Here is a 20,502-nt window from a genome sequence, read left to right on the forward strand (position 1 = left end):
TTTTCAGTGAGACAGAATATCTCCGTGTTTCAGGGGAATGAAGATATTGGATATCAACACGGAAAACATGGAGTTCCCACACTTTCATTTATCTTTTATTTGGCATACCTTCATCATCATCTATACCTGTTCTTTTCCAAACTCTTGAGTTTAGAATTCTTATAATGCAGAACAACATATTACAAGTTATGTTATTTTTGAGTTATTTTTGAGTATTCATTGCCAGAGGTACCCTATCTGTGTAGGTTCACAGGATAAATTACCTGATCACTAAATGGCAGCAATCAGCTTAATACTGGAAAAATAATTCTGTAATTTACTTTGCTCTTAAAGGAAAAAAAAAATCATCATTTTTGTTACTGCAATGAAGCTCAACAGTGACAAAGCATTAACAGGGCTGATACGTATTTACTAAAAATTATATTTATCCTGCTTAAAAGATGAAAATAAACTAGCCTAAGAGCTAAAACTCAAACTAACATCACAAAGTAAGAAGCAAGCCAGAGTTAAAAAAAAGTTTTTCCAACAGCTTTGGGAAAGACCTTGAACAGCATTAATCCAGATACTGCCTTTTAAAAAGATTTAATAGCATGGAAAACCCCAAATCATTGACAAGTGAATCTCAAAAAAAAAAAATGTTTTTTCTTGTAGATCATTCAAGATCCTTTGTGCTTCTCTTGATGCAGAAGAGCATGCAGTTTGAGAGGCTTCCCTCTGCCTCCGAACTCAAAGTTTGATGTTCCCCCTTGTGTTTATTAGGATTCACTGAAATAAGGCTCTGTTACCCAGCACAGCTAGTTTACAACTTGGTTTCCTTATGAAGCAAATGAAATATTAATGCATCTCATACTCTGTACATATCTTAAGTTTTGACAGACAAACAGATCTTTGCACACCAACACAGTTGTAAATAGACTCTCAAAGGTAAATTATTAAAAACGAGAAGAAAGAACACAAACTGTAATGCAGATATTGCCTACGATATTAAAGATGCAGTTGGCTACAAAGCAGTCACGCACTGCTAATGAAGGCTGTCCGAGATCCCTCAGGTCTTCCCTAAATTTTCTTTGCACTAGCAAAACATGTGATCTGAAGTTCCAAGGAATAAATAACAAACAGTCAGAACTTTCTTCATCCTAACTCCATGAACTCAGATTAACTGGCAATTCATTATAAAACCAGAGCTAAAACACAGCAGTTTGCTCAATGACACACTGAATTTCCTGACTGAGCAGGTATGAAACAACAAATAGAAAAAACTGCTCAGGATACTTCCCTATGGTTCATGCACCACAGCCATTATATCTGACATGAAACGTCTTTGGGATGCTATCACTGCAGATCAAGATTGCTCAGGACCAAGGCCAGCATTTGCAGGACCACGGCACTTGCTCGAAGACAGAGCCCTCAGCAGTGGGACCCTGTCACAATGCCACAGCCATGTCTAGGAAAAAGGATAAAGCCAAGGTACATGAGAGGCACTGCCTCAAGCACAGTCACCTGCCTGGCTTACTACATTTTATATCGTGAACAAATTAAGGTATGAAAAGTTGCTCATTAAGTACAGCCCACTTGTTTGCAGCTGCTACCTATCATTACGGCTTTTAGGCTTGTCTGTGCCAGCGAGATGGGCATCAGACAGCTCTTTACCAGATACATCAGGGTTTGGGGAGGGTACAACCAATATTACTTCATCATTACAATGTCTTCTTGCACCCTACTGATACTATCACAGAGATGCACTTTCTCATCTTCAGTTTTTTCTCGAGGCTTCTCATACCTTCTGCTTGCATTTCGATAGAATAATCCAACTCTACTAGCTTGCTTTGTATTTTTATAAAATCGATAAGCAAATACAAACTTCAGGAAATAAACTGATTTACCACAACATCAGCAAGCTAACTGAAGATGCAGTAACAGTGATCAATCAAATCATAATTAAGACAAATGAGGAGGTTCAAATTATCAAATTGATAGCTTAATATGAGGTATGAGCAAGCAGAACAATGAACCTGAACCTAGATGAAGTGCCCTTGTGAAGACTTTAAGAGCTCAGATTCCTATGAATCCAACGCTCAAAGACAGCTTTTTAGCTACAGTGATAAGCACAGATGTAAGTATCTGCAAACTAAAAGCATCTTCTGTGAAAGGGTCTCTTTTAGATTTAAAATCTTGCCACAGGGAGTAAGTCTATTGTTTACATGAGCTCAACATCTGGGTTAGATTCACAATTTAGGTACAGTGATACTCAAAATCCCAAACTATGCTTGATTTCCAGAGTAGGAGGAGGATTTAAAATCCTCATTTAAATTTTATAAGCTTGCAAGATAATGCCTAGGAATAATGAGATGACTCAATTAGACTTACTGCAATCAGTCCTAACTGGACAGTCAGCTTAAAATCATCAAAATGCAAAAAGCTAGAAAACCCTATTTTAACCCTATTTTCAAGATCTAGAAAGCCTAACTTCAGTTTCTTCTAAAGACCACATTTTTCCCATATTACTTCAGAAAAAAATATTTAACAAAAGGCTTTGCTGCCATGAAATATGACAGCTGTTGCTTTTTCTCCAACCACAAAGCCTGTAACACTACCACACAAACAAATCTGACTCGCCAGAAACAAGTTTCAATTCCATCTGTATTGCCTAATTGGCAACTACAACAGCCTCCACTTGCCTGTCTTCAAGTGCTTCCAAAGACAGAGCATTATAGTTCAGTTTTTATTATTATCTTTTATGATGTCACCTTTCCTTTATATATTATATAAAAGGTGGCCAATTATCTAACAGTATTAACAGCTTGTTAATAAAGTCAATGAGTTACCACTCATATGTGAATGCTTCTGTTTCCAATTCCATTACTTAAAAACTTCTCTGGCCTACATCCATTCTCTGATTTATCATGTTAAAAAAACACAAATAAAAATATTCTGCTAAGCACAAAGTGGGTGTGCTTTCAGAGAAGAAATTAGAGAAAAATTTTTCTTTTCTTGTTTGGCTGTGCTTATTTTTTTATTTATTTTAATCTTTAGAGCGGGGCAGCAAGAGCTTGCTAATATGGACAACATTTCAGTTTTGATACTGCCCCCTGGGATACTTTGCTAGAGAAAATACTTAATGTTGATTATTCTTTATTTTTCCATAGCTTTTCTCTAGCTAGAAGAAAGAAGCTGTCTTTCAGACCACATTAAGGAACTGCTATTTCTTAAGCAGAAGGGAGAAGTTGTATTCCCAGACAAACAATAGGGAGAAGAAAACAAATATACATCCTCTCTTTAAAGCCACTTCTGAATTACAATTGGTGTGAAACCTGACAATTCAGCTTGATTTTATGTATTCTTTCATAATAAAACATATGATTAGGTATTAATCTATGTGTTGTACATTCATTAATTTATATTCTCATAGCCAATGTCTCACTGTATTTAGGGAACACATTAAAAAAGTCAAAGGAAAAAAAAGTTCCCACATCATACAGCTTCACACTTGCTCTGAAGCAAACAATTACTACAAAGAAAAGGGCTTACATGGACATTTATAGTCTAGTTGCTGAATCTATTGTGATGAAAAAATATTTTACTTATGAAGGCAACATAACAGATGTTTTCTTTCCTGCCTACTACAAAGTTTAAATCTTACAGAACCTTGAAAGACCACAATACTTGTGGCCCAATAAAAAGTGTCAGCTTACTGATCATTCAGTATGCCATAATATCTTTTGGGAAGTTCTGTTTTCTCGATCTTTTATCTCAGGGTTACTGTAAAATATTCCAGCTACACACTAATCATTTGCGAATCAATAGACACTACTGATAAAAAAAGGGCAGTATTTCAAAAGTCTCTTAGAAGGAGCCATCTCTCATACTGCCAACTGATCAGTTGTTCTTGTCTACTTTCCTTATACTACAATACAACCCTTTATCCCCATGTACATTTATAACATAATAAAAAGATTTCCTTATTCAAAGAGCTGCATCTGTACAAATGCCTTCTGGGAGAGAGAAGTAGTCACATTCCACTAGATAGCAAAAATATCACTTCAGTGAAGGAATAAGTTTTACTGCATTTCATAATATATATACTTACAAATGGCTGGTTTTTCCTCCTTAAATTTTACCTCCCAAAATTTTACTCTGCTATTTAAAATTCACCTTTAGGACCAAGTGGACTAAGAGGGGATCCACTGGGAAAAACTTGAAAGATTTACCTGTTACTTAAGGAAAACAAATTTTTTTCATCTAATGTTGAAGTCTATATATCATATACCCTCCATAAAGTACATGACCTGATTATAAGGGAGTTTATGTGCATTTTTAAATGCAGGCGTGACAGATTTGGTGGATATTTTTAAATACTCTAGCAACAAAAGAAACAAACATTCAGAAAGTGTCATACATATTTCAGATCACTTGATATGAAGATTTTGAGACAACAAATTAAAATGAAGAACTGAAATAGAAAAGAACAAGCATCTTGCTTCAGGAATCTGATTAATCATTATCTGTTAAGAGCCTGAAAACTATACTGAACCAAATGTATCAGGCTGCAATTGTCCCAAGGTTATGTTGCTAATCAAGGACAATAGAAATCTGTATTTACTTTTACTGAGCAGAAGGACTAAATCAATATCATCTTAAAAAATCCTGCTTCAAAACAAGTCCTGCATATGAAACATATTCCTATTCAGTGGATGCTACTTTTGATTCAATTTCCTTCTAATTGTCAGCTCTGACAGAGAGCATACACACTTCTCCGCTCTCCACCAAAAACAAACAACCGAAAACAACACAAAAGGAGCTTGATTTTTAATTGTGTTTCATTTATAAATAAGTTTTCATGCTCAAGTGCTTTACTTGTTCTTGTTATGTTCACTGAATAAAATGAGGATACAAAGACGTATTTAAGTATGAAACCAAAGAAATAAATCTAGGCAGAGGTGAAGCAAAAGAAACTGGAAAAAGTCTAGCTTAAAACTCACTTTTAAGGTGTAAATATTCTATGTAACCCTAGGAAAAAGGTGAGCAAGAAGTGGCATAGCCATGTAAAGATTGAGTGGTAAAGAGAATTTCTGAAGTGATACACAAACTTAATTCAGTTCCTCTCACTACACCCTTGGCACTAATTACATTTCCTGCAAAAAGGGTACAGAAGCCTAGGTATATAAAAAAGGAGCTGATAAAGGATATGTAAATAAAAACAACTCTGTTTTTTCTATCTGCATCTCTGAATTGATTCACTGTGCTGTATCTTGATGAATTTAAATGGCTCACAAAGAATGCATGTTTAGGTAAGACAAAGGTGCTCTAAGTTGATTTGTCTACTTACCATCATATGATCAACAGTTTTGCTGTTTTTACTGTGTATTCCTAGCTACGCAGAGTTTTTTTTCTCCTCCCATTTTCAATGAACAGCACAAAAATTATTTTCTTTTATCACAAAGTTAGACAGATACTAACAAAAACTAGGCATGAGAGGTTAATTTAGTACCTGACTAGTAAGTTTATACATGAGAAGTTTTAAAGATAAAAATGAGAAAGATATTTGTAAAAAAGTCAATTTCTATTGAATAAGTCATGTCCATTTCTCTAAAATAAAAGTCAGCTTTGCCTCTCCAAGTACAGAAGACATTCCAGCAGCAATCAATATGTCCCAGAAATTGAGAAAGGTCAGCTACTGCATCAGCTTACAATGCCTCCTGGTCATTTCCTCTTTCCCTGTTGTTTAACAGAATAACAATATATTTCTATGAAAAATTTTGTTGGAAAATTATTTGTGAAAAGAAACTTATGGACCGAAAAGAATATCACTGTATTGCTAATATACTTTGATCAGAAGAATGAAAGATGAAAAAGCAACAGTGACTTTTTCTTTTTCTGATATGCTCTACATCTTGATATTCAACTTAACTTCTAACTGCTCAGAACTTCTGAACAATATTAATAAATATTGTTTCTGTCCAACTTGTCGAAGAAAGAAAAGATGTTCTATACATATATTGTTTACATCAAGAAATCAACAATGGGCATTATTTCTCCCATTGGATGTATGGAACTTCAGTCAATAATCATCATAGTCTTTAACGTGTTTTCAAAAGACCAGATGTTTTTACTTTCTCAGTGTTAAAATTGCTTGATATGAGAACTACAAGATACACATATCGGACAAATATATATACACACAGATATATATACACAGAATTCTGTCTGTGATCATGGGGTATGCCATTCAGGTCATACTTCTGACAATTATTTTTGGTTCATCTTTAAAGATACGGATATATATTTCATCTATTTTCAAATACAGTAGCCAAATTGTATGATTCCATAAGAGTCATATATCCTTATCTGCAGTTGCAAATGAATGAAGAAAACATGTCATTACAAAGACAGATGTTTATTTAGTGAGTAAATTTGCTTTCACAAGGCAGAATCATACACCAAATCACACAGTAGGAAGAGGGAAAGAGTGGTTAAAAATTAGAAATGTTATGCAAAGGTAATATAAAACAAGTCAAAATTTTATGAATGGCAGTGTTGAATTTTAGGCACTTGTAGAGTCACTTAAAACCAGTTACCTAGAACTATATATGCTGTAGTTTCAATTAAATTTGCTGTATCACAGAATATTTTGAAGGAAAACCTTCTCTAAGCAAAAAATCCTGCCATCCAGGAAGCTGAGGAGGTTTGGCAGAGAGGAACTCTTGGCAGCTCCAGCAGAGGAAGAAGTGGTTATGCCACTCAAGAGGAAGACAGCGGTACTGCACATGGAGGGAAAGAATTAGGCCAAAGCTCAGACTCAGGAGATCAAATTTTTAAGAGAGGTGAAAAGCAATGAGGCCTCTTATAGCTACAGAGGCTACTGAGGGAAGATTAAGAGGTAAGCCTGCTGCTGAATGGAGCATGGGACCTAACTTCACAGCCTGGGGTACTCAGTGCCTTCTACACCTCATCCTTTACCATCAGCGTCTCAGAGGCTATCATCAGCTGACTGATGTCACTGCAAGGCCTCTATTACATGAAAAAGTTGTGGCACTCAGAGGACATCTCCAATATCCGAAAAAGTTGCACATCTCCATCTTCAGTGGAGTGAGGAAAGCTTGGTGAATTACACAGCAGTCAGCCATCACTCGCATTTTCAGGCAGATCACAGACATTCCTTCTGGAAGCCATTTCAAGTTATATAAAGGACAAGTTGCTGACTGGGAGCAGCAAGAATGGATTTCTCAAAGGCAAACTGTGCCTCAGCCTGACTGCCCTCTAAAACCAAACAAGAGGCTCTGTGGATGAGGGGAAGGTGGTGAATGTTATTTACCTTGGCTTTAGCAAAGCCTTCAGCACAGTCCTTCACAGTCAATGTCTTTTCAGTGATAGAGATAGTGCATGCTTTAGAATTATTCGGTTCTGTGTGAAGCAGCCAGGATTTGGACTCAATAATCTCTACGAGTCTCTTCCAAATCAGTATATTCAGCTGTTCTACACTGTATATCTTTTTTCCTCATTGCTTCTAAAATTTATATCAGTGATTATGACTTTTAATAGTAAACTCCACGTATTAAATGGGTTGAGGTGATTTCTACTTTTGTCCTTGAACACCTATTGTCTTCTTTTTGAGAAACTTCTTACAACAGCCAAAGATGCAGAAAATCTTAATTCTTGAAAATAATTTTCCTTATAGAAAATGAAATCATTGTACTGTGCACTTTCATTGCTTGCCCTAGGCCTTACTCAAGTGTTTGAAAAAAAATAAAATCCCTAAACAAGAACCTTTATGCCACTAAAGTGTACACAGTTCTGCTCTAGTTGATACAATAAGTCAAGATATTCTCAGAAGGCCTAATTACAATTACTACGACTACTGCATATATCTGAACAAGTGAATTTGTCTAAAGTACAAATGATGCTTAGGAAGCGAAAGCATTTCCTTAAGCTATGTAAGTCTCAGACTTCACTTTTTTTTTGTATTGAAGCTTTAAATATTAAAGAGGCTTAGAAAGAAGGATAGTTTTAAAAATTTTAAAGACCTTAGCATCACACAGATAATTAACTATTCAGACCAAAATACAGCATTAAAACTGTATGTTAATATATTACCATCTGCAAATTAAAAAAGAAAAAAAAAGAATAAATACCAAGGCAAATTTGCTCTCTGCTTTGAGTATTATCTGCTAATCAGAAGATAGTATCTGTGCACTCATAAGAAAATAAAGGAGATTCTGACACATAAAATTCAGATACTATTTCACGACATAAATTATATTGCTAGTTTATAGAATAAACACCACTTATATATAGAAAATTACTAGCAGAAGACATATATGCAGCATTAATTGGGATTATTTGTAAACTGGCAATAATAATTAACAGTTGTTTGCACAAGCAGTTTCAAAACCTTCATTACGCTGTCATAGCTATTTCAGTCATTAAAAATTGTTTGAAATGCCCTCATTTTCAAGTTTCCTAAAATAGTGAGAATTTGTTGAACCTTACTTTAAGTGAACAGCATTCATACAGAAGAGAATTTATTCTCACTGAAAATTAAAGTTCTTCTTGACTAAATACGTTTCCTTTCTCACAAGCCTTAATATGTTTACCCGAATTAACATGCAAATATTCAAAATCAGAACAACATTCTTGCATATGATTAAAATATTTCACTAAATGTTCCTGGACTTCATTTAAATGACTTACGCTAGCAAATACTTGGGAAACAAATAAAAACAGCAAAAATCATTCAAAGTAAACAACAACCATCACGGTTGGTATTAGATATGAACTGAAACTCAAATCCAAACAGTATTTTCATAAATAATTTTTAGTGAAGCTTACAAAAGAAAAAACAAAAATCAACAAAAACCCAAATCTGTTTTCTACTGTATAGACCTGAATTATATTTCATAACCCTAAATACACCTAAACGTAAAACAGAAAAGCAATCTTAGAAAGCTGCTTTTCAGCAAACTAAAGATACTTCTGAACAATTGGCCGCATAAGACGCAGCAGTGTGCGCTGCAACAAAGAAGTCTGAATGTACAATGTAAAAAATGGACCCAGGGAGGCTGTAGGGTCTCCATGCCCAAATCAAAATGAGGTAACAAGGTCCTGTGCTATCTGCTCTAAGTTGAACTTATGTTGAGCTGGAAGTTGGATTGGATGATCTCAGGAAGTCCAACAAACATAACTTCATGAATTCAGACAAATACAGGCAATAATATAATGATGTTTTAAAGTATAAAAATAAAGAGCTAATAAAAATCTCATTATGTTTCTGCAGTTTGTGCAAACGTGTATCAGCGGAAAATTTATTACGTGTTCACACATTTGAAATTTCAGTAACACAAGCCTGTTAGTAATTTCTTCATACCGAGTGGTTTTAACCCTACACTTTCCTCCAGTTGACTCTGTTCTTTCAGCTATACAATAACAAACGTAATTCTCAACTACCACACATTATAGTTATTATACTGAAGAATAAAGGACCAAATAGTCATTTATTTCTATATAATACAATATTTAATATAGAAAATACTAGAATATTATATCTGGAAACTCAAATAGATTTGCCCCCTGTACAATGACAGAGGTAAATCTCACAAAAATTCCTCTCCTTAATTAACCGGCAATTAACATGGATAAAATGAAGTAAGATAAACAGTACTCTATTTCTTTATTAAAAAGAATTAGCAACATCCAGTCAGTAACAACCATACAAGAACATCATGAAGATGGATGCTACTGAGATTGTAATACCTTAAAAAAAAGAAAGCATGAGTAAGATTATGTTGTATAGTCCAAAGTTCAGGACCTTGAGGTGGGAAAACCACTAGGGCAACTTGTTATTACCAAGATTTTGTAGTGCATTCAGAAGAGCTCGCTGCAGTGAAATGAAAATCTTTTACATTTAACTCACCCCCTGAATTCAATACTTAACTCAGAGTTCATTACAGAAATTCATTCCAAATCTACATCACTGGCAATTTTACCTGTAATTATAACATACATATGTTATTTTCTTCCATTCCTTCAGAAGGCCACACAAATAGGCCATTTTTGTTATTTGATCAGTTATAGCCCTTCATATTTAGTTTCTCGCATTTACGCACTGAAATGCTTAAGCATCTCTGATGTCTTTTTCATTTTATTACTCAGTGCCTGCGAATTCAATTAATCTCTAAAGAGCAACAGATTATCAGTCAGACCTTGGAGCAGTAAAAAAGAAAGGAAAACATAACCACTTAAGCAACTGGAAATACATTCATTCTAATATGTCTTGTAAAAAACATGAGTATTTGTTTTTTCTAGCTCACTTTCAAACTAGTTTAAATAAACACATGAAGACAGATTTTCCAAACACAATGTTTGGACACTAGTAGTCTGAAATCCACTCTATTGCAACTGTTTAAAACAGATCTCCAAATTTAGACATATCTATTTGAGAATCTACACCTTAGATTTATGAAAAAGTAAATGCACTGAAATATCTCTCAACAACTATTCCTGTTCTTTGCATGTCTTCACACAGAAATGCTGCCATGCCTTCTAATTTTAAAGGGACTGGTAATTTGCCTATGGTAAAAAAAAAAAAGAAAAAAGAAAAACAAAGGAAAAACCATTCCAGTCAATTTAAAATGAGTAGTTAGATATATTGTAAGAAAAATTTTGTAATACAGTAAACTCAGCACTAAAATTAGGTTTCTAAGTAGTTATCCATCTATCACACTAAAACTGAAAGTCCTTATGATTATGCAATGAATTGAGACAGCTACTGGCAATAGAGTTTGGGGAGCAACAGCTGCATGGTAAACAGTGGTATTTCCAAGCAGTGTTAATATTCTCAAGAGACACAACGTGACATTCCAGGCATCTGTTTTCCCTATACACTTTCTACGGTGCAACTGTTACGACTCCAAGACAGCCACTAGAAAAGATGACATTAAAGCCATTTAAAAATTGAGCTGTTAAATCAAATTCTTAAATTCCTCCACAAAGAAACCAAGCCCTGGTATCAACTGTACTGGCTAGCTTGAAACAGTAAAATAAGTGGATATCAGGAGTTATGCCACAAATAAAGAGGTCAACATGGAATTTTAAGCTTCAGTTCAAAGCATTATTAAAACACAACCAGATTCCAAAACAATGTATATACTGGCACATGCATTTAGGCTTAGTCTATGCAATGGTTTTGTTGCACTTCTATCATGTCTATTTATTATGTGACGGACAACAAGCAATTAAAAAAATTCTGATTATCCATATTTTATCAAATTGACAGGTGATTTTGCAAGTTACAAATTATAAATTTATAATTACCAGTGACCAAAACCAAAATAATTTTGAAAGCATTCATCCGATTCCCTGCCACAGCACAAAGCAAAAAATTAAGTATAACATTAGAAGGGAAAGTGGATTTAAACTTACTTGGTAGAACTAAAAAGAGAAATAAAAATATAAAATAACGTTATGGGAGACACTACTTACCAAGAACAGAATTCTGAAGTTGTTCAGATCACCGAAGAATTCTTCCATGCTTATTGAACGGGCGTCAAAAGTAAAGTATTCTCCCAAATTCTCATATAGTTTCATCATGTTGCTGTGCATGCAGGACAGCTTTTCATATTGGTCTCGTGCATTCTCAGCAAAGATGTAAGATTTTGTTAAGGAAAATGATTCAGTTGGAATTAAATCTAACAGCAAAACACAAACAAGACAATGCAGCACAAAAGTGGGCATAACTGTAAAATTTGGTAGTACTGTCCTGCTTTCAAGTATCACAGAATCACAGAATTGTAGGGGTTGGAAGGGACCTCTAGAGATCATCGAGACCAACCCCCTGCCAAAGCAGGTTCCCTACACCAGGTCACACAGGTAGGCATCCAGGCGACACTTGAATGTCTCCAGAGAAGGAGACTCCACAACCTCCCTGGGCAGCCTGTTCCAGTGCTCCGTCACCTCACCGTGAAGAAGTTCTTACGCACATTCGTGCGAAACTTCCTGTGCTGCAGCTTATGTCCGTTTCCCCTCGTCCTGTCTCCACGTACCACTGAAAAGAGACTGGCCTCACCGCTATGGCTGCTACACCTCAGATATTTATAAACCTGGATCAGGTTCCCCTCTCAGTCTTCTTTTCTCAAGGCTAAACAGACCCAGTTCACTTAGCCTTTCTTCATAGGGGAGATGCTCCAGGCCCTTCACCATCTTTGTGGCCCTCCGCTGGACTCTTTCCAAGAGATCCCTGTCTTTTTTGTACTGGGGAGCCCAGAACTGGACACAGTACTCCAGATGAGGCCTTACCAGGGCAGAGTAGAGGGGGAGGATCACCTCCCTCGACCTGCTGGACACGCTCTTCTTAATGCACCCCAGAATGCCATTGGCCTTTTTGACCACGAGGGCACACTGCTGGCTCATGGCCAACCTGTCGTCCACCAGGATGCCCAGGTCCCTCTCTGCAGAGCTCCTCTCCAGCAGCTCATCCCCCAGCCTGTATGTTGTCTTTAAGTGTAAGCATATGAGTACTTAGGACAGAAAATGTCATCAATTCTGTTGGTTTATTATGGTTTGGCTTAACTTGCAAATTATCTAGATTATGATAGTTGAACAGCACATCAGCTCCTTGCACGCTTGATGTAGGCAATACAGTTACATCACTTGGTCACAGCTGAACTTACAACTTATGAATACATGAGGACAATATAGCCACTCAAAATACTCATATGGGGTATTTTCTACCTTCCAAGTTTGTTTACTAACATAAATTCATGAGTTTTAAAGCTATCAAGAAACAAATAAATAGAAGAAAACAAGAAAAAATATTCTTCCCTATAAAATATTTGCACATCTGTCTGTTGGGTCATAAGTAAAATGCTGGTTACTCAAATGTATAACAGAACAACACACAACAGATACAAATATTCACTTAAAATCAACTCAATCAATAATTCTCACCAATATTAAATCAGAAACACAAAAAGCTAATATCTGGTTTCCTTAAGTACTAATGATAAACAAGTAATTAGGTTGGAAATGAAACACCAAGGAAGTTGACCAGACTGGTGTCTATATTTATTCTCTCTTACAGGCTGTCTATCACCTTCTCCCACTTTGAAAGAAGTACTCCTTGCTTCAATTTCCATAAAGCGATATTGTTAGAAGGTAGCACCACATTACACATTTTTATTAATAACCGGAGATTAAAAATAAGACTGATTACCAACTCAGCAGTTGTAATTAAAAGTTTGGCATAATCACCTTAAACAGAAAGGATTTATTTTTCCTATATGGAAACTTACTCTCAGAACAATTTACAAATGCAGAAACAGCACAAGTTGAAAAAGGAAATATTACTTCGCCTTCAAGCTAGTTAGGTTTCAGTCTACTTTATTTTGTTGAGGTTGTTTATATCCACAAAGATATAAAGTCACAAATCACTCTGAGAAAACAGCTGCTACATGATTAAACTAGTTCTGTTGATAGTGAATTGAAGCTGATTAAAGCGTTATGCCACACACATATAAACCTAAGAACAAAAGATACAAATTACTTCCTGAACTACAGAAATCATACAGCTCAGCTCCCTGAAGCATTTATTTCTAACAACTTTCTTACATGCAGATTTTCTGATTTTTAATACAGCAGATCCCATGTTTCAAACTTCCCCCACATTTCTGTTTCCAATCCAAGAGTCTGCCTATTACCATGTTTGTAATCACATAATATCTTTGAGATCCATATCCCTCTGCAAAACAACAAGCAATCTGGAAAGTAACTAGCGGAGTAAGATCTAAAGAGACACCACATAAAACATTTACTTTTAAGATTGGATTAAATCCCCAAGCAATTCTGAAACCAGTCAACATATCACATAATAAAGAAAGGAAATTCAGGTAGCTATTCTATTTCTAACATTTCCTTAGCGTTAGGACACCGTTGAGTATTGTGTCATTTCACAATCTACCTACAAAAGAGCACCAAGGCTGAAAATACACTGCATTGGAAAGGGGCCTAGCATTTCACCTGGATTTCTTCCTCTAATAACAGGGTATCTAAATGGTCATTCAAAAAAATAAAATTATATATATATATTATATATATATATATATATCTTTAAAGTATGATGGAAAACAATTAGAGAACATCAGTATTTCCTCCTAGGAAACTTGCAAGCAGTTCTCTCAAATATGTAAATATCAAGATTTTAAACCAGTAATATTTATTTCTAGAGTTTTGTACCACTGCAAAGGCAGGAGAGTGATAACTATATTTTCATTACAGTAGATGAATTTTATCATGCTTAGTTAAAATTTCAAGCACACAGAGCTGAATCCCTTATCTTAACACAAGACAAACCAGGTATAGTTCTATCTTTGATGACATTTAGCTGTATAAAACAAAATGAAAATTTAATGGGAAGAATACATTAAATAGGTATTAATGGCACATTTCTGAATTATTGAGCACAGCCTAAAAAGTTCTTAGAAAAACATCAACTGCCTTACATGCAGCAGACTACTGTCTTGAACAACTCACTGAAAATACTGGGAAACAAATATGAAAGTACATAATTATATAAATTACATCTGAGGTTTCTTTCAAAACAAACCTGAAAAAACAAATACAGCAGAGATGACATGGAAATCTAAAAGAAAAAGCCATCAAACATTTCTGATTTGAAACTAACTCTTTTAAACAAAGCTCTCAAAGTCCAATCCTCCATTAAGTTTCACATCCACCTTGAGAAATAACAGTAAATACTAAAATGAGAAAATATTGATAGTAAAACTAGAACATTTTACAGCAACATAGCAAACATCTACAGTAATAACAATACATATAAGCCTGAATTTTTGGTGTTTATGTTTAAGGATCATTTCCAAATGTGATGTTTACAACCAGTGTATTGGACATTTGATCCTGGGATTAAAAATAAAATGATTTAAAGAAAATCACTCTTAATTAGCTGATATCAAAAATTTAACATTATATCTGGTTTATCCTATAACCTTGTAAAATTCAAGATATGTCATGTCTCTAGAGAACACTAAACAAAATAAAAACCAACTTTCACTGTCAAATTTTAGTTATCTACTAATTCTAGTTTTTCCAGTCCCTTCTTCCTCTTAGAAGAGATACTGGGAAACTTAAAAACTGTGTTTTTTTTTTCTTCCCCAAAATGATTTATCTATTTGCTTTTGCATTGCTGCAAACTTCAGTTTACATCTAAATCTTTTGTACTTATACCAAAGATATTTTTTATCATTATATTAATGTTCTTTACATGTTGAAACATGAACAGATGACTAGTTTATTGGCACTTAAATAATCAAGCAATGGATACAAGAGTCACCATGAAAAAGTCACCATGACACTATGCAACCACCCTATGTCAAAGAATCCCCAGTTGCTGTCAATACTAGATTTAAATTCTATGTATCCATATTAGGATCACTGCCAGGATACTTTCATGCTTTCTACTGCTTTTTTCCAAGCAGATAGATGGAAGACAAAAACAAACAACATAGAAATGAAGGTTAAAGATTTTGCATCTATTGGAGGAATAGCTATTGCTTCAATCACAACACTTATTATGAATTTCATAACAATGTATCAATTATTATTATTATTGTTGTGAGTTACTCCAAACTCTCAAGCACTACATTCACTACTCTGGAAATTGACAATTTCCATCAGAATATTCTGTGTCTCAGATAACAGAGTTTAATTAAACTAGCTTATTAAAATTTCCATTACAAATTATGTTTGAACGTTTCTCTCCTGTCCTGAAATGAACTATGGAATTAATGTCAGCAATACTTAAAGTAAAAGGGAATAAAGCTGCATGATGTAATACCACCTTATTATTCTGAAGATATACATACAATAACAGATACAGTTGGAACATCAGGGGTAATATAGCTGATTGTTTCATAAAATTACATAAAATTTGTTACTAAATCAAAGTACATAATGTCAATAACATACAAATAGTCTATTATCTTTACTGTAAATTATGTTATTTTGGAGAAACATGAGGTAGTTTTACTTGTTTAACTGCTGTTAACTTATTGTCAAGTCAGATCAGTGCCTATCATGTTACTGCCAACACTAACGAAAATTAATAAACTAATGAAAAAGGGCGTATTTAAAAACTTGAAAGTGAATCTGCTGGAGCCCACAATGAAAAGATGAGGGGAGAACTAATTTGGCAGAAAGAATTATGTAAATAATCACATAGCAGTTGATTTGTTTCTATGACTTCATAACACATTAAAAAAACATGAGGGAGATTAAAAATATGACACCATTAATTATAAATACTGCATATTACTAATATGAATGTGTGGATTAGTATATTTGCTTGTAAACTGACCTTATTCATTGGTGGCATTTGTACTCCTCAACACCAAGAAATTAGCAACAAAAGGACATTGAGTATACAGTAGACCAGAAAACAGATCAGGAAATGGTTTGAAAACTGCACCTCCACAGAAGAGCCTGTGTTCATACTGACAGGTACTCCACTGACAAATTACAACCTAATTTGTATTTGACCTTCTGTAGTTCTGAGCCTGAACCAAGTGCTGAATCACAGTCAAACTGAGTTTAAAAGGGTGACTGAGCACAGAAACATTGCCTAGACTGGAAATCTCTCCTTCCTTACAGATACTTAAGTCATCTGGATATGGTGGTTTGCTCCAGGTGACCATACTAGAGCAGGGGCATTGGACCTGATGACTTCCATAGGTCCATTTCCAATTCAATCATTCTATGATTCTGAAAAATACAAATCTAGAATAGCCAATATCCTGTTCAATATTCCAAATTCATCTTAAACATCCTAACATATATTTTTTTCTTCTTCTTCGGCTAGATATATAATGCAACTTCATGTCATCCAAATACCCTAAGCTTACAGAGTTTTATGGACTGGTCTTAACACAAGCAGAGCTTTTTACCACTCCAAGCATGCTAGAAGGAAATCAAACTATGAGAGCTGCTGAAGAGAAACATGAAACACTGACATATCAGTTGTCAAAACGTTCATCATGAACTATAATCGTTCAGTCCTAAAATTAACTGATTAGTTGAAATAATCAACTATTTAACAAGTCTCCCCTATTTATACAAAATTAATTATGATGATCAGAATTTCACAAGATATCAACAATTCAGATATAGTAAGTTTAAGGATCAGACAAATAAATTTGATAAATTTGGCTATCTGCCCTAGGTTTGATTTAGCCTCCTACCCGATCTGCACTTAGGCTAACACATTGCCTGACTTAGAACATACAACCACAAAAAGGCTCCCATGCTTCAAAACTAACTGTGAAAATGATGTAATCTTATCACTTGATATCCAAACCATAAGTGGACTACTTGCTGATCTCTATATTGCTGCACACTGCTCTTAGAGTGAAATGCTTTTTCCAAGGGTAGAACTTCCTACTGCTACTACAAAAGCACAGACAAGAATATTAGCCTTTACAAAAAGATTTCCAAATAACTACCACTAAATATAAAACTTACTGAAAAAAATTCAAGTATACATTTAGCATACCATCATTTCCTAACTCATGCACATAATTTCAAAACAGGGCTCTGGATTATGGAAATACCAAAGTAAACTAAATATATATTTTACCTAGCTAGAAGTTATGACTATACTGTCATAATCTTTAATAAAGATAAAAATCATTGCTCTTAGTTTCTAATTCCTAAGCTCATCCATAATAGAGCATCTTCAAATTGAACTGAAGAAACACAAACAGACCTTATTAGCTGAAGACAAATTCAGCTTTAATAACAGTAAGTCATTTATGCTGATAGCTTTATTTTCACCTGCTATCAGTATGTAAACAGATGCTAACAATTTTATCATTCACACTACATGCATAATGTATCTCTTTGACTACACAGAAGATGACTTCTGGAGCATACACAAATAATTATGAATCACAATTATATATCTAATCTTTTCTTCCTGTAAAAAACCTTTCTTTTCTGGAAGTAGAAAAGAAGTCTGTCAGGAATCTTCATTATGACACACTTATCTATCCAAATTAGAAACCAAAGAAATCAAAACTGAGACAAACAACACTATTTTATTTGTCTACATAAAATCATGTCCTTTTAGAGAATTTATAGATTCACTAATTAATAAAATATTTATAAACAGCTCAGTTGAGAATTTGTTTCTCACTACAAAGCAAATTACTTCATCATTCATCATTTAACAGAATAGTCAGAGAGGAACAGGGGAAACAGTTGTTCCTCAGTTATACTAGAGAGTTCCTTACATCTCCTTGTCCTCAATTAAATTTCATTAATACATGAAGTCATTAACTACAAGAATTATTTAATACAACTGCATTCAGTGTGCATAGACCATACTTCAGTGTATCTGTTCATGAAAATGAAGCGTGAAGATCATAACTATTTGATACCATTGCTAGCTGTCATGTCTAAGCGATGTTAATTAAGATTAAGCCTTTTCAGCTTGGCCTGAAATTGCTATAAAACTTTCATCTTAATAAATAGTAGAAAATGTCATTGTTTACTTACTCCTAGTTCTAAGCAATCATACCAATTCCTAATTGTCATGAATGCAAACTTTTCAATAATGAAAAGACTATCTGTATTGGTTACATACACATCACTTGAATATGCACAAAAGAAAGCTTATAACAATATAATTGCAACAGGTTTTTTTTTTTTTTAATTATATTCTTGTTAATCAGGAAGCAACAATCAGTGCTCATTTCTCTAAAAGTCTGATAGGAACTCTCTAAGAAAAACTGAAAAATTATGGCCTATTTTATAAATGTTCAGTTCAAGCAATGAAAGAAACACTGCTGGCTTATCAGTTTATATTAGAGAAGTCCGCTGTAAGACTTACAGTGCTGAATTAAGAGTGTGAGCAAGAAAACTAATTATCTGGTAGCATGAATAAGAGAACTTAAAAAGTAAATAAGAATACAAGGCATAAATAAAAAGCAGCATTTACAAAGCCACCATCTAGTGAAGGAAAGATCTTGGCTGTCTAAAATGGAGAGGGAAAAAAAAGTGGAAAAATTCCAAAATTAGGGTTAGGTATTAAACTAAAATAACCTAAAACAATTTGTTCCCTCTCTATCCCCCAAAGAAAAGATGTTAAATTCTCAGGTCATGAACAAAGTCTTAAATGTTTTTCTCATAACTAATAGGAAAAATAATCCCCAAATCTACACTGTTAAATTCTGCTGCCTTCTATTTTGAAATTTGAAGTAATTAAATTGAAAAAAAACAAATACCAAAACAGCGTCTAACAAAGTTATTTTCAGTCTGGGGGGGTATCTCCATATCTCAACAGGTGCAGAATTCATTACAATCTGCACTCTCTCATTAAATCTCCTTCAGATACATAATATTTTTAACCTGGAATTCTGAAATTCTGGACTTTAAAAACAAGTCTCTATCTACTTTATGCTTTTTCGGTACCTTTTAGAACAGGAAACGTTGCTTTTAACCTAAATTTCATTTTTAATATTTTACTTTAGAAATAATTTGACGAGATCTACTCTGTAACTTTTTAAAATTCAGATCTCTCTCATTTTTGGTGGTGGTAAACAATTAACTAGAATCACTACTTATGCATTAATTCAAAAGCAAATATAAAAGATATAAGAGTCCAGAAAATACCTTGCATCTTCCTTGAGAATAATTAAACAAGTTCATTTAAAGAATAAAAGCAAGAAAGAACAAAAGTAAAACACAGCTATTAAAAACAAAATGATGCTGAAGAAAATATTCAGCACATTATAGTCAAATTAATTAAATGACTTGAAAATGACAAGGCATTGACATACAAAGCTCTATCAAAAACAACAAAAAAATCACTAATGTATTTCAGCAAATTACAAGTAGCCACACCTAGAAAAACTGTTAGCTTTGCAACATACAATGAGCTGCCTTAAACAGTAATTACAGCTTTGCATGCCCTAAATCTTTCAGAGAATCTGCAACTGTCACTTGCTCTTTGATCATGCAGTTTTTCCTTACTCTTTGGAATTGCACTGAGAGGTATGTCTGAGCTGCCAGTTCTGTCCTGTTTCAACAAGTTTCCATCAATAAACCCGGTGGTTACTTTGCCCAGATAAAGTTTTCGGGGCTGAAGTGTGGAGGAGAAAAGTAGTAGCAAGTAAAGTCGTTAACTGACATATTAGAATTATTTTAATACAGTAATTCTTGGAAACCCTTGTCTTCTCTCTTTTCAGAATTTTTTGGGGAAAAAAAAAAATAAAAATCACACCACACAGTATTTCAAAATCCTAAACGTTCAAAACAAAAGGAATTATTTTAAAATTGCTGGATAGGAATCTGATAGAAAAGTCACTTCTTCCTCAGGGTTAGAGAAGTTCACAGGACAAAAAGTCATTCCACAAACACCTGAACTGCTTTTTTTTTTTCAGTTTGAACAGACAGATTTATAGAATGCACTCTCCCTTTAATTTCAGATTAAAATAAACATAC

At 34.2% G+C, this 20,502-nt stretch overlaps 1 protein-coding gene across 3 annotated transcripts in view; it reads right to left on the reverse strand.

The window, feature by feature from the left end:
* DIAPH2 (diaphanous related formin 2) overlaps positions 1–20,502 on the reverse strand; it is a 153,720-nt gene that overhangs the window by 45,585 nt on the left and 87,633 nt on the right. For all 3 annotated transcript variants that reach the window (XM_019618162.2, XM_010715233.3, XM_019618161.2), the window contains one exon: positions 11,476–11,640. In XM_019618162.2, coding sequence (XP_019473707.1) covers positions 11,476–11,640 — 165 coding nt within the window. The remainder of the gene's footprint in view (positions 1–11,475; positions 11,641–20,502) is intronic.

Source organism: Meleagris gallopavo, chromosome 9, assembly GCF_000146605.3.
Source record: "Meleagris gallopavo isolate NT-WF06-2002-E0010 breed Aviagen turkey brand Nicholas breeding stock chromosome 9, Turkey_5.1, whole genome shotgun sequence".
NCBI lineage: Eukaryota > Metazoa > Chordata > Aves > Galliformes > Phasianidae > Meleagris > Meleagris gallopavo.